This window comes from Desmodus rotundus, chromosome 9 (assembly GCF_022682495.2).
Source record: "Desmodus rotundus isolate HL8 chromosome 9, HLdesRot8A.1, whole genome shotgun sequence".
Classification (NCBI taxonomy): Eukaryota; Metazoa; Chordata; class Mammalia; order Chiroptera; family Phyllostomidae; genus Desmodus; species Desmodus rotundus.
This window is the reverse complement of record NC_071395.1, coordinates 89034499-89049360: the sequence shown is the minus strand read 5'-3', so window position 1 is coordinate 89049360 and position 14862 is coordinate 89034499. Positions and strand designations below refer to the sequence as shown.

At 46.7% G+C, this 14862-nt stretch overlaps 1 protein-coding gene across 12 annotated transcripts in view; it reads right to left on the bottom strand.

Annotated features, from left to right (window-relative positions):
• Window positions 1-4253, bottom strand: part of BPTF (bromodomain PHD finger transcription factor) — a 124408-nt gene extending 120155 nt beyond the window's left edge. For all 12 annotated transcript variants that reach the window (XM_024573445.2, XM_024573447.2, XM_045182534.2 and 9 more), the window contains exon 1: window positions 3423-4253. In XM_024573445.2, the coding sequence (XP_024429213.2) occupies window positions 3423-4044 (622 nt within the window). In that variant the 5' untranslated portion in view covers window positions 4045-4253. The remainder of the gene's footprint in view (window positions 1-3422) is intronic.
• Window positions 4254-14862: the final 10609 nt, after the last annotated feature.

The window sequence follows — 14862 nt, the reverse complement described above, 5'->3', positions numbered from 1 at the left end:
TCTCTCTAAAAATAAATAAATAAATCTTTAAAGAACACACACACGTATCACACAGCCAAAAACCTACAGACCACTGTGTAGCAGCATTTTATAACAGCTAGCCAAAAAGTGGAAACGATTCAAAAGTCCATGAACTGATAAATTTATAAGCAAAATGTGGCATTACCATGTAATGAAATATGAATCAATTATAGTACTGGTACACGGTATGACATGCATGAGCCTTGAAAACAATGTTAAGTGGAAGAAGCCATATATTGTATGATTCCATTTACCTAAAATGTCCAGAAGAAACATCTCAATAGAGAATGAAAGTAGGGGTTGTCAGGGGATGGGGAGTGGGAGGGAGCAAACAGGGAGTGACTGCCATGGTATAGGTTTCTTTTAGGGGTGATAAAAATGTCCTGGAATTAGATAGTGGTGATGATTACACAACTTTGGGAATATACTGAAAAATGCCTTTACAAAGTATGAATTTTATAGTAGGTATATCTCAATAAAACTATTTTTAAAGTGGAATTTTTATTAAATATTGCTTGAAAAGTATAGATGAATACATCTATTATTTCTTATATTAAATTATTATGATAGTACTTAAGCCAACATTCTAGTCTACAAATATTAATCTAAATTACCAATAAAGTACGTTCTTCTTTTAGCCCTTACACGTACAGGATTCGAATCTACCAATCATATTTCTTCATGTGCTTTCAGAATATCTTAAACCAGCTCTAGAATGTATTTCTTTCCAAAGTATACACACATATACACATTGACCTGACAGCCTTCTTCCCAACCTTTACTGTCTGAAAGTACAGACAAAAAACCCAACACCTACAGAAACTAGTGCTTAGCCTAAACAACTCCCCGTCATGCACTGTTACTCATTCTAGGAGAGTGGACATATTCTGAAAGTGTATCATTCCTTTTACCATAACCTTGAGAAATAATGTGTTTCAAAAGTAAAACATCCAACAAGTTAAAACCATATCTAGTAAAGAAAGGAAAATGCCTGGCAAGCAATATGAAATATTAACTGCTCATAACACTAGTTTTTAGTAGCAGTATCTCTGCTACCAAAAACATTCATTGGTCAAATTGCCTATCAAAATCTAATTAGACCAATTTTTAGATTCCCAAATCAAAAATTAGAGGAGTTATGGAGCCCACTGAAGAATTCAAAACTTTGTCTATTACAAGTTCTCACCTACTAACAATTGTTTACCCAACCAATCTTTGATGAGCACCTGCTACATTCAAGACACTACACTAGGAAATACAGGGGATATAAGATTAATATAAGGTCCTGCTGGTGTGGCTCAGTGGATTGAGCTCTGGTCCGCGAACCAAGGGATCGCTGGTTCCATTCCTGGTCAGGGCACATGCCTGGGTTGCGGGCCAGGTCCCCAGTGCGGGGAGCACCAGAGGCAACCACACATTGATGTTCCTTTCTCTCCCTCTCTTTCTCCCTCCCTTCCCCTCTCTCTAAACATAAAATCTTTTTAAAAAAAGATTAATATAAGGATATATAATTCTTAATTTCACATGAAGATAAGACAAGTATATACAAGGTAAACTATTAGTGTCATTAAGAAAAACAAAATGTCACGTAAGTACATAAATGTACAAGGTTTTTTCTAAGAAAAAGGAAACCCAACCACAAATTGTAATTTAACTCAGCATACACACAGCTATCAGTCCTAAATATTATTTGCAAGGCCTTCAAAAAGAAACCTTAGCTGAAATGCTATCCCAAAACGCCCAGGGATAGTGTAATTCTTTCTCCATGGCTCTTTCAATTCTGGACTCTTGGTAGAGGACCACATGTGATTTCTTCAAGTAAAAACTTTAACTAAAAAGATGTACTGACATCAAGTTGGCAAAAAAATAAGAAGTACCTTAGTCCCCTCTACATACAAGACATAAATACTGTACACTTAATTCATTCCCTTCATTCTTCAGCCTACAAATCCCTACCCACCCAAGAGAGGTGTACCATTCTTACTCTCAGGCAAAAGAAGTTACTTTTTTCCATTTACTATTAGGAGAATCTAAATAGGATTCTAGCTGGTTTAGAATCCCTCCCTCCAGTAAGTATTTAAGCACTTATAGAAAGGGAAACATTTAAATTTATTTAACCATTTTCACTACCCTAGTCTTTAAAAAAAAAAAAAAGTGACACACCTTACTTTCTTAAGATCTTATTTCTTCATAACCTTTACTATGTGAATGCTCTTAAAAATGTATTCTTTAGTTAATCCAGATTAACAGACATAGAAACAAAAAATCTTGTAGGTTATTGCTACAAAGTATGCTTTTTTCACAAGTTACTTAAACGCAACTACGTATTTAATACAAAGGAGCAAGTGTGTGCTTAAAAGAAAAAAATACACCAGCCTAGAAAAACTTTCTGTGAGAAAATAAGGATCACCATGAAGAAATTCATTACAGATCCAGAAAGACTTTTATCCTTCAAAATGGGATAAGAAGAAAAAGTCACTTTTTTAATTAAATCCCCTACAGGTTTGCTATGTGACCCAGAAGCTGGTCCCAAAGTTCACCTTCAGCAATTACGTTTGCACGATCAACCGTACTTATCCTGCAACAGGTGACAGGAAACTGCGTTTCTCAGGCAAAGCAAAGGGATCAAATCGATAAGACGCATGTTCCTATGATTTTTTTTTCTTTTATTTTGGATTTTACCAAAATGACAGTGAATCGAATGGATTACCACGTTTGTTCTGGTTTTGTTTGGCTTTCTGCTTTGCTTTTTAATCAGCCATTCACCAGCAACTGTGGCACGAGCCCATAAGCACTCAAGAATAAAAACAAACACAGGACCAGATAAGGCTCCCCCACTAAACCCAAACTGATCCATTTCCTCAACACAACTTTAAAACCCTAGTGCTAGGGGAGGGCGAGAAGCCTGGTGTCTGTCTCTGTGTGTGCCACAACCTGAATTCTCAATTCCCTTTAAAGAACAGATATATAATGAAAATCTAAAAGAAACTACATTAGAAATGCAAAGAGGTCTACAAAACAAGAGGCTTCTTTCATTCCAAAAAAACCCCAAACCCACCCAAGGGGAGAAAATTGACTGCAATGGATACCTGTGCCAAAGTTTCGATCCTGCCCCACGGAGACCCTCCACTGGCACAAGTGTTCGAGAGGAAAATGAGGGGGTTGGGGGCAGAGACAGAGCGCGAGCGAGTGTGTGGCCTGCAAACTGCAACAATGCAATCTCCATTTTGAACAATGCGCCTCTTTCCTCTGGTAAATCTAGTTTTTTGTCACTTGAAGTGCCGTCGCGTTTACCCACGGTTGGGGCTAAGTGGGGGTGGGGAGCCCAGAAAGGGAGTGAGCGTGGGGGGAGGGCAGAGGCGGTGGGGAAGGAGTCCGCAGCGACGGGGCTGGGTGGGTACCTGGAGTGCTGCTATAGGTGCTATGGCTCCTGAAGCTGCTTTCCGTGCAGTAACTGGCATCGTCGTCGTCGTCTTCCATCTCCTCCGGATAATCGGAGTCATCGTCGTCCTCTTCCATCTCATCTTCCTCGTCGTCCTCGGAATCCTGGGTCTCCTCGGCTTCCCCGTCCTCCTCCTCCTCCTCCTCCGAGACCATGTCCTCCTCCTCCTCCTCCTCCTCGCTCTCGTGGTCATCGTACACGACTTTGTTGACGGCCCTCCGGGCCGGGGTGGTCCGGGCCAGGTGGCCGCCGCCGCCGCCGCCCCCGCCCCCCGTCCTGCCGCCCCCGCCTCCTCGCCCCCCCCGGCCCGGGGCGCTGGTGCTGGGGGGGGCCGGCGGCGGCGGCTTCCTTCGGCTGCTGCTGCTGCTGCCCCCCCTGGGCGAGCTCAGCCGCGTCTTGGGCGCCACCTCAGCCTGGGCGGCGGCCCACCTGCCTCGGCTGCTGCCGCGGTGCCGCGAGCGGAGCCCCCCGATGGGTCCGGACGTGGGCGGCGGCGGTGGCGGCGGCGGCGGGGCCGGGGCGCAGCGCTCCGCAGCGGGAGCCGCGGGCTGCTTGGGCGGCCTGCCCCGCCGGCCCCTCATGTCGGAGCCGAGGCGGGGGGGAGAAGGGAAAGCGTAGGGGGAGGGGCGGGCGGAGGGGTGGCGGTGGGGGGCGCCGAGGCCGGGTGGGGAGGCCCGCGGGGCCGGGCGGGAGGGGCCCGGCCGGCGGAAGCGGGTGGAGGGAGAAGGCTCAATCCGAAATGCTAGGGCCCCACTCCGGATCGCCTTCAGCCGCCATCTTGTTTCTTCCCTCTCGCTCGGTGACTGGGGGAACCGACAGCGGCCGCAGGCCCGGAGCGTGGTCACGTGAGCTGCGCCGCCGACGAGCCTGGGACGGAGCGAGGCCGCCTGGCGGCCGCTAGGGGGAGCGCGGGAGCGCTGGGTCGGGGGGTGGGGAGCCCGGGGCGCCTCTAAGCTGCGCGGCTGGACCACGCAGGCGGCGCGGACCTGAGGGGCGCTGCCCCTCGCGAAGTGCCCCGCACCAGAAGCCTCGGGAGACAGCTAATCTCGGCGGAGCCCACACTGGAGCCCAACTCAGCGGGGCTCCTTCCCCGGCTCGGAGAGGAGGGCAGGGAAGACCCCAAATATATCCCCTTCTCGCCCCCTTGGGGTAACCGATGCTGACAGAGCCAGAGAGAGTATCCCGGAGGCCAGTGGCGGCTCTAGCAACCGAGGGGACAGGGCAGTGCCGGCAATGGAAGGAAATGAACTGGGGAGGGCGGGGAGACCAGTCCCCAGAAATGTGAAACTCCAGAGGCTTGGTTCCCGAGAGTCCTGAATTGATCCCGTTGACAACTGCTTGCGGGCTGTGCCGGGAACCACGCCCCGGGTTGCCAGACCCCCGGGGGGAGTCACTCAGACCCCTTGCATTAGAATTTTCATCCTAAAAAACTCGTAAAAACTTCGTAACAACTACATTGCTGTCCCCTTCCACTTTTCCCAGTATCCTAGCTGGAACTTTACAATTTTTCCTTTGCAGCAGAAAGGGTGATTTCCAGCCTAAAACCTACTTCAAAATGTATGTTTGTAGTATCAGGAAATAATTTTAATTTCTTTACTGGACAAGTCATCAAGTCTCGACTGAGCCCAGGGAAGGAATCAAGATGATGAAATTTTAGGCATCCCCACACCAAACCAGGGGGACTTGACTCGCAGTGCTCAAGGTCAACTCTAGGAGTAAGAGAAAGGTTTGATGAAAATATTGATATTTATTAAAATGTGTGAGCCCCAAAAAGTGATTTAAAGAAATATAGTTAAAAGGGTTCTGTCCACTGAGTGGCTTATCACAATCTAGTTACAAGGATAGAGCACATATGTGAAATGAAAATGTAAAATACAAGCATTAATTGCTAAATTAGTTTATTCAATATAATGTGGTGAAGCACCAAGGGTGACAAACACGCCTTAAGGGACCAGTTAAGTAATGAAAGTCAATAAAGTGGGCAAGGTGAGGACTTCGTGAAACGGAAGTGCCCGTGTTTTGTTTAAAGAGGGAAGCTATGGCAATGTGGGCCTAAAATGGCTAGATCTGCAAGAGAAGGTGGACATGTGAAATCTCATGTTTTTTAAATGTTGGCAATGAAGTAAGTCAATTTTTAAAATCAGCCCTGGCTGGTGTGGCTTAGTGGACTGAGCCCTGGCCTGCAGACCAAAAGGGGGCCAAGTTCAATTCCCAGTCAGGGCTCATGCCTGGGTTGTGGGCCAGGTCCCCAGTTGGCGTGAGAGAGGCAACATCAATGTTCTTCTCCTTCTCTCCCTCCATTCCCCTCTCTGAAAATAAATAAATAAAATCATAAAAATAAAACCCACTCCAGGTTGATCAAAGTAAGTACAGTTTAGATATAGCCCAGAATCTACAAGTTTGCAACCTGTGTCCTGCACTGTGTAAAGTACAGTCCCATGTACTACAGGGGAAAATATTAGAAATGGTGACAGCCTTTAGAGTTCACAAGCTATCTGTGGAGGAAGCCAATTTACCAAACGAATTACAGTGGATGGCACAATGAGAGGTATTTTTGTATTCTTGGTTGTTTTAATTGCAAGCTGCGGAAACTGACTCTGGCTCATTTAAACAGAAAAGAAACTCATGAGAAATATACGGACACCTCCAGAACCACTGGTTCTAAGTGTAAATGGAATCCAAGTTCTTGGGCTGTTGTCTTCCATCTGGCTCAGAAGCTGTGTATCCCATGGGCCGTTCCATTGTGTTGTAAAGCCAGCTGCTTCTGGTTATTGGGGTCCACGATAGACCTAGTGCATCTGATCTAAGGACAGCCAGTTTCTTACTTTCATTACAGTTAGTCCCTTGATCAGGTGCTGTTACTGACTGAATGTGTCCCCCACCCCAAATTCATACTTTAACCCTCTGCACACTCAACGTGATGGTATTAGGAGATAAGGCCTTTGGGAAATAAATACGATTAGATGAGGTTGTGAGGGTGGGCCCTCATGAATGGAATTAGTTCCCTTATAAGAGCATGAGAGCTTGCCTTCCAGATGCTCTCAGCCAAGTGAGGAGGATTCAGTGAGAAGTCAGCAGTCTGCAACCAGAACGCAATCACACTGGCACCCTGATCTCAGACTTCCAGCTTCCAGAACTGTAGGAAATAAATTCCTATTGTTTAAAAGACACCCAATCTGTGGTAGTTTGTTACAGCAACTAAATTTCTGTTATAAGCCACCCAGGCTTTGGTAGTTTGTTACAGCAGCCTGAACTGGCTAAGACAGATACCAGCTGCGACGTGTAAGACACCATGATGGCGAATAAGGTATTCAGTAACCCACGTAGGACGATGGTGGTAAAGGCATGGCTGGTGGCAAAAGCCATCCAAATTCAGTATCAACTAATCCCACGTGCCTAGGTCGTAGATCAGCCTCCCGTGCCTCCTCTGCAAATGGCTCCAGGTCCTAGCGCTCCCATTCCTGCCACCAATGGTTACGTGCTGAGGCCCATGAGGGGTCACCTCGGAGGTTTCCATCAGTCCACAAGTGGTAGCATGGCAGCCATCCACTCCAGCGGCTCGCCCGTGGCTACCCATGACTACGGCCAATGCCATCTGGGCTCCACTTCCAGTAATAGCTCCTGCAGAAGTGCCGAGTACCCTGTGGAAGCCATCCCCCACCACCCCGGTCTCCTCAAAGCTGACCCAGGTCACTGGTGAGTGAACTGCTTTTTCTGGAAGTCCACGCTCCTGTTCATGGCCACAGTGTTAGAATCCCCAGTCCACTCGGAAGGCCTCCAGCAGCACGGCCACCCGTGACCTGACTCGGGAAGCCGTGAGGAACCCACCTGGCAGCCGGCCCAACAAAGTCAACACTGGGCCCCCATCCTGAGTGGCCACCACCAGCCACCAGGTTTGCAGAGGCGCTAGGCTCTTTTGAGTCCCCCCACCTCCTATCCCTCCTTCTCTACCTCTTTCCCCCTCCTCACCCCACCCCATAGATTAGGCAGTCTGAAGCAAACAGAAGTAGCTGAGTTCTTTTACATCAAAAGAGCAAAACACCAAAAAAGGAAGTTGAGAGAGCCCCACTCTTTACTACCCAAGCCACACACGAGCCTTCTTGACACCCCATAACTGTGTACCTTGCACCAAGTGGAAAATAAACAAGCAGCCAGAAAAAAAAATTAGTAAACTTCCTGATGCGATTGACTCACTGTACCCACCACCACACCACGATAGGCAGAATACATTATAATGATTAATGCTAAAATAGGCACTCAGTAGTGGCAATAGCTGGGTAAGCCTCACCAAAGAGAAGCCCAGTTGAGCTCATTACCCCAATAAGTAGGCATTGGCTTGACTAGGAAGAGAATTTGTCCTACATCTATAGAGTGGGTCCTTTCTTTTCTTTCACTTTTTTTTTTTAAGAATTTATTTATTTATTTTTAGAAAGAGGTGAAGGGAGGGAGAAAGAAAGGGAGAGAAACATCAATATGTGGTTGCCTCTTGCACGCCCCCTGATGAGGACCCGGCCCAAAACCCAGGCATGTGCCCTGATAGGGAATCGAACCAGCAACTCTTTGGTTCACAGGCAGGCACTCAATCCACTGAACCACACCAGCCAGGGCGTCATTTCTCCTTTATTCCTTCCTTCCTTTCTTTCTTTCTTCCAGAGAGAGGCAGAGAGAAACACTGATTTATTGTTGCACTTATTTATGCATTCATTGGTTGATTCTTGTATGTCCATGACAGGGGATCAAACCCACAACCTTAGTGTAATGGGACAATGCCCTAACCCACTGAGCTACCTGGCCAAGGCAGGGTGGGTCTTCTTGTCCACTAACTTATTAAAGCTTCTTCAGCAGTGGGGACATTTTGATAAATATTCATACAGAACACAAGTACTCTCTAGGTCTGTTCCGAGACATTCATCTATGTCCTCTCTCCCAAACCTCCTTTTCACCAATATAAGTCCTTGACCACCTGGCTCATGAATTGCTACAGTCTTTCAAGAGGCAGAAAGAACCACAAGAGTGCAACTCAGAGCTCTGCCCACTGAGAAGACTTCCTTTTGCCATTGTCCTTTCAAGACCTTGCCCAGTGTAGCTGTAAAACCTTAGCAGTCCGCCCCCAGAGGATGCTATCTGTAAACCAAGCTTGAATGTTGTCCTCCTTAGTCACCTGCTCATGGGAATTATCCATAAGGTCGTGAACTGAGGGAGAGGAGGCAGTAAGATGGGAGTATATGCACTGGGTATATTGCCTGCTTGAACCTTCTCAGGACCTGCTCGGATCTGCACTTCCATACTCCATGTCCTCCCGGGGAAGGGAGTGCTACTGGGCACTTTAAGGTTAAGTGGACAGATACTTAGTTCAAGATAAGCTACATAGATTCCACAGTCACCTGGTACTCCATGGTCAGGCTTTCAATCTTTGGAAGGGCCCAGCAGCAATTTCAGAACAGTTTCCAAAAGGGATAGTTATTAGCCAAAGAGAGCTAAGCTGTGCTCTAAAACCCTAAGCTCAACCATTGTGGTGCTCTGTGGGTGACTGGCCATGGGCTCTGCCTGGGGCTGCGCACAGAGCACCAGTGGATCCACAGGGATCTGAGGACCAATCAGCAGAGCCCCTTACCCGGCAGCGGGGACCTTCTCCCGCTGAAGAACCTTCTCCTGCTGAAGAACCTTCTCCTGCTCTGTGCTGTGGCTCAATGTTAGCAAGCTGTCAGGTCACTTGGAAAATGGGTTAAAGCAGCCCATAACGATGTGGTATGTGTAGTCTTCTAAATCCCCAGAGAGAGGCTACGCAAGCCACTCACTCTTCTAAAGACCTGTTTTGAATTCCAGGTGACATGGGGTATTTTGTTGAATTGTTTAGCCGCAAGTTAATATGGGGTGTTTCAGTCTCACACCTCAACACAAGATGCATTTCCTCTACCTTTAGCCTCAAAAAACTAGACAGCCAGCCACACACCACCCCCACCCCATTTCCCTGAGAGCCTATGGCCTACAACCACTTTGGTTCCATTTTTTTAAAATCAGTTTGTTCTTGGTTGCAAGCCACAGAAATCCATGCTGCCTGCTTTAAGCTCACAGAATCTCTGGGAGTGCCCAAGAACCAGGCTTGGAGGCTTGCAACCAGGAAGTGTCCAAAATCAAGCTACAAAACAAGTGAGGACAGCATGCTGTCACTCCTGGCACAAGGCCCAGCTTGTCCTGGTAACACCACACACACTGGGCACGGCTCCACAGTGCTGCTCACTTCCAGTTCAAAGGCTGAGGGGGATGTGCCTAAATCCAGGGTCCAGCGGCAGGGGAGGCCAGGATGGCGAGTAGTGGCCATGGAGCTCCCGTAATGCGGAGGATTCCTTCAGTCTGGGAAGGGGCAGTCTTGGGTGGGATGTGACGCACAGAGAGAGAAGTCAACGTGAGTTGACTTAGACTCGGGTAACCTGGAGAGTGATGCACCGCAGACCTAGTTAAGACTCAGAAAGTCAGCGGGAGAGACAAGTTAGGAAGGATGTGATTGGCTCTGTGACCTCAGGGCACCCAGCCCCGACTGAGCCCAGGCTCCTCACAGATACGTTATGGGGGCTGGTTTAGAGGCGCACTTTCCAGCCGGTTCATATGATAGTACCCAGTGAAAACTAGAGACACAGAAGGGCATGTGAGTTGTGGTACAAATAAAAGGTTTTCTCCCCCCCCGTCTTGTTTCTGATGATCTTTAACAGTTTGGGGGAGTACTGGTCAGATATTTTGTAGAACGTTCCTCCGTTCGGAGTTGTCTGACGTTTTTCTCATGATTAGACTCGGGTTACGGAATTTGGGGGGAGGAAGACTACAGAGATGAAGCACCATTCTCATCACATCATATCGAGGGTACGTCCTATCAACGTGACTTATTACTTCTGATGTTGACCTTGATCATCTGGCTAAGGTAGTACTTGACAGGCTTCTTCACTGTAGCGTTAACGTCCCCCCTCCCCTCCCCATCCCCACACAGCACTCTCAGAAATGAAGCCATTGTATAGGCGGCCCATGTTTAAGGATCAGGGGAATTATGCTCCCCCTCCCTGAAGGCAGAGCATCTACACAAATTATTTAGAATTCTTCTGCCTAGGAGATGAAAATGTTTTCCTTATAGAATGTAATTAGCATAAAAATTAAAATAAATTACATAGCATTAGACAAGATAGTAAACAGTGAATTTGTAACGCTTTCCAAAAATCCCTTTATTATTTAATGAGAAATTTGAACTTGAATCCTGGTACCTAACTTTATGTTCTCAGTTTCGTATTTTACATAGTTCATGCAATTCTTGATTGAGACTCTTTAACAATGATCTCTTTATTTTTTTTAAAGATTTTATTTATTTATTTTTACAGAGAGGAGAAGGGAGGGAGAAAGAGAGGGAGGGAAACATCCATGTGAGAGAGAAACACTGATTGGTTACCTCTCGCACAAGCGCCAAACCGGTGACCTTTCACTTTGTGGGATGACGCCAACCGACTGAGCCACACGGGTCAGGGCACAATGACCTCCTTACACTACAAGAAACCGTCTGCAGCAGTAGTTGCTAAAAAAATTTTGAACCATTTTTATAACCATTCAAACATTTACAACGGTAGAAATTATATTTAAGTCACATGTGAAACTCTTGCTTTTCTTTCATTGAAAAATGTGCTTATGAAATTTTTTGTGGATTTTAGAGCCAAACTTTTTCATACATAGCTAGTGTTTCAAAATAACAATGAAGTTCTAATCTACAGCACAGTCACCCTCCCTCCCCCCAGTTGAGACATCATTTGTGGCACATCGGCTACAAACAGACAAGATTATCTAATGTGAAAGCACGTGAAGGTAGAGTTTCTGAGCTGCCTGCACCAGAACGCCCACCGCACACGCTCACTCACTCATTCCCACCTCCCTCCCCAACAGATTGCTCCTCAGGCTTCTTGGGTCCTTGAGACAGAAACTCCTCCAGCATCCCCGTGCAGGCGATGATATGTCTGCATTGGCTGCTGATGGTGGTCTCTTGCTCGCAATCAGACCCCACTCTCTTAGGGCAGTCAGAGGAGGAGGCCATAATGAACACAGGCGACCGGTCCGGGGGCCCCCCCCACCTATGTCTCATTCACTGTGCACTAGTGTGTGCCGCTGCTCACCGGACAGGTCTGGATTAGATCATCTCTCTGGGTCCCGCCAATGCTAACATCTGTGATTATGATCCTGCTATGTTACATATTTCGGTATGCTGAATTTGGCTTCTTGATGGGGAAATGAGGTGGGGATGTCCGGGAGACACTTTGAAATGTGGACTGAAGCTCTGGAGAAATTGGAACTAGAGGTATAATTTGGGAAGCAACCTCATTGACGTGAAAGTGGCAGCCGTGTGGATAAATTAAATTGTTACGGAAGAGAGTAGAGAGAGAGAGCGTATGTCATGTAGTGCTTGGGGATCCACCTACATTTCAGGAGATGGAAGACGAGGAAGAGAAGTCTACTCAATGGTACAGAGAATAGGTCAGCATCAGTACTGGCTTTGGGGGAAGGCATTGCCACAGGGAAACCAAGGACAGACTGAAGAAACTGTGCCCCAAACATGCAAGCCTCGACTCCTAGTTCCCCTCCTGTCTCTTTGGCCATTCCCCCCAGTTTCTTTAGTGGACATGTTTCCTTCCACTTGTTGACTCAAATGTCATATCCTCAGGCTCCTCCCGCTTGCACATCTCCAGGACCCTCTAGCCCCCTCCCCGGACTTTAGCTGCCACCCACTGAGCTCATGTTCCTCAGACCACCGCCTCTCGTCCAGACCTGTGCGCTGATCGTTTGTGTCTCAGCATCCTTTTGACTAATTTTCTTACTTCCCTGGTACAAGTGTGAATTCAAACACAGACATTCTGCTCACTTAGTCCGCTCTGCAATTCATCAGTCCTTATTTTGGGAGAAGAACAGCCTGGCTCCAGCTGAGAAAGCAACCCATTTTGAAGACCTAAAATCCTACAGTTCTGGCACTACCTTGTGTAGTGAAATAAGCGTGACCAACTTATCCCAGTTTCCCGAGGACTTTTCCAGTTTTAGCGCTAAAGTCCCGCATCCCAGGAATCCTCTCAGGTCCAAGCAAGCCAGGTGGTTGGTCCCCCTAAAGGGAGGTGTCCTTTGTGAAGTACTACGGGACAAGGCAAAGGCCTGGAAAAAGGGTGGCTGGGTCTGTGGAGTCCAGACCTGTTCTGAACGCTGGGGCCGCAGCGGGGGAGGAACAGATATGCTCTAGCTGCTCCCCAGGGCCCCCAGGGCCTTTGCAGAGGTCTGCAGGAGCAGGTGGGGGCAACGAGACAGAAACATTTGGGTACAAGGCGATGTCGAGCCAGAAAAATTTGGGTACAAGGTGATGTGGTCTCACTTCAAACCACAGGTTGGGGAGGCCCCGGGACTTTGGCGAGGTATTTACATAGGCAAGATGACACCACATCTGTAATTTTGTCTAGTGCTCTTTTGTCTATGAGTCTACAATCCATTCTCACAATTTATGTATTGTATTTAATTTACTTATTTTAGAGAGAGGGGAAGGGAGGGAGGAAGAGAGAGAGAGAGAAACATCCATCGGCTGCCTCTCACACACTCCTATCTGTAGACCTGGCCTGCAACCCAGGCATGTGCCCTGACCAGGAATCAAACCTGAAACCCTTCAGATCGCAAGGCAGCGCTCAACCCACTGAGCCACACCAACCAGGGCACGTTCTCACAATTTAATGGCTGTGTAGTATCTCATCAAGAGGATCCTGAATTTGTTTCCAAGTTTTTCCTGTTATAATACTTCATGAACATCTTTGTGCTAGAAGTTTTTTCCAGTATTAAGATTTTTTCAAAAGTAATTTAACATGTCAATGCGTAAGTATACACGTTTTGAGATGTTATCCCATTTAACCCTCACAGCGCCACTCTGGGGATATGTGGTATTTTCTGGAAACTAGAGCCCAGAGGTTACATAATTTGCCCAAGGTCACACAGCTAACGCATGATGGAGGCAGGATTTGGAACCACTATCACTACACATCTTTTAAGATCTGTTGATGATGATTTTTGCTTAATTCAGGGCCACAACATCTCCTGCCTGGACTTGCTCAGAGAAGGTGGTATTATTAGGGGGCAGGGGGAGGGCTTACGCTAGGCAGACAAGCTATTCTGAACCAGGGATGGGGGAAGCAAACTTAGGGGGTGGAGATATCCATGGTATGCCTTCACTTAATAAATATTTTTTTTGCGCCCCTATTATATGCTGGCAGTACATACAATGCTACTTTGCATAGGGTGGGAAGGGAAGGCTTCTGTGAGGAGGTGACATTTGAGCTTAAAACTGAACATTAAGAAGCCATCCATGTGAAGATCTGGGGAAGAAAGGTCTAGACACAGTGGACCAAGCATGTTTAGGAAAAAATAAGACTTACTATGTTGGGACAATTCTCTGATCCTGGCCAGGTTTCTTTTTTCTTTCTTTCTTTTTTTTTTAAGAGAGGGAGAGAGGCATCAATGTGTGGTTGCTTCTCATTTGGGCCCCCCCACCCCCTCCTCTGCACTGGGGACCCGGTCCTGAACCCAGGCATGTTCCCTAGACTGGGAATCAAACCGGCAACCCTTTGATTCACAGGCCGGCACTCAACCACTGAGCCACACCAGCCAGGGCCTGGCCAGGTTTCTTAACCTCTGTTTTGTCACATGTGAAATGCTAATGATTACAGTACGCACCTCATAGCGCTGCTATGGGTAGTCAATAACACAATGCACGGAAGGAGCCCAGCACAGTGCCTGAAATTCAGCAAACACTAACGGTTAGTGGTCATGATAACTATGATTTTTAAAATTATTTATTATTTTATTAATGAGAGAACCCTGAGAAGTACATGGAAAGTAAAATGAAACAGTCCAGTGTTCACAGTCAGGAATCAGGTCTGAGTTCAGTCCTGGGGCTACCACATAATAGCATAATTCACATCGTTGTCTACCTCGCTGGGCTTTAGTCCTCTCAGCTGGAAAATGAAAATGAAAATAGTGCTTCCTGCATAGGTTGCTTTAAGGATTAAATGGAAAAATACACATAAAGCATTTAACACAAGACTTGGTAACACGGAATGTTCTTAAAAGTTTTGTCTTTTGATTGTTGTCTTTTAAGTCTGTGAAGATTAAGGCTCTACCATCCCATCAGCTTTCTGGGAAGAATACAATCAGTTCACTGGTTTACCCTTCAATTCATCAGCTAAGTGAATAATCTGTTTGCAGCAATGGAGCCTTAGATGTGTTTTTTCTTTACATCCCAGTGTGCGTTCGTCATGCAATTCTTTTGTAAAATAATTCTTTTATTTTATTATTTTAAAGATTTTATTTATTTATTTTTAGCCCTGACTGGGAATCAAACCAGCAAC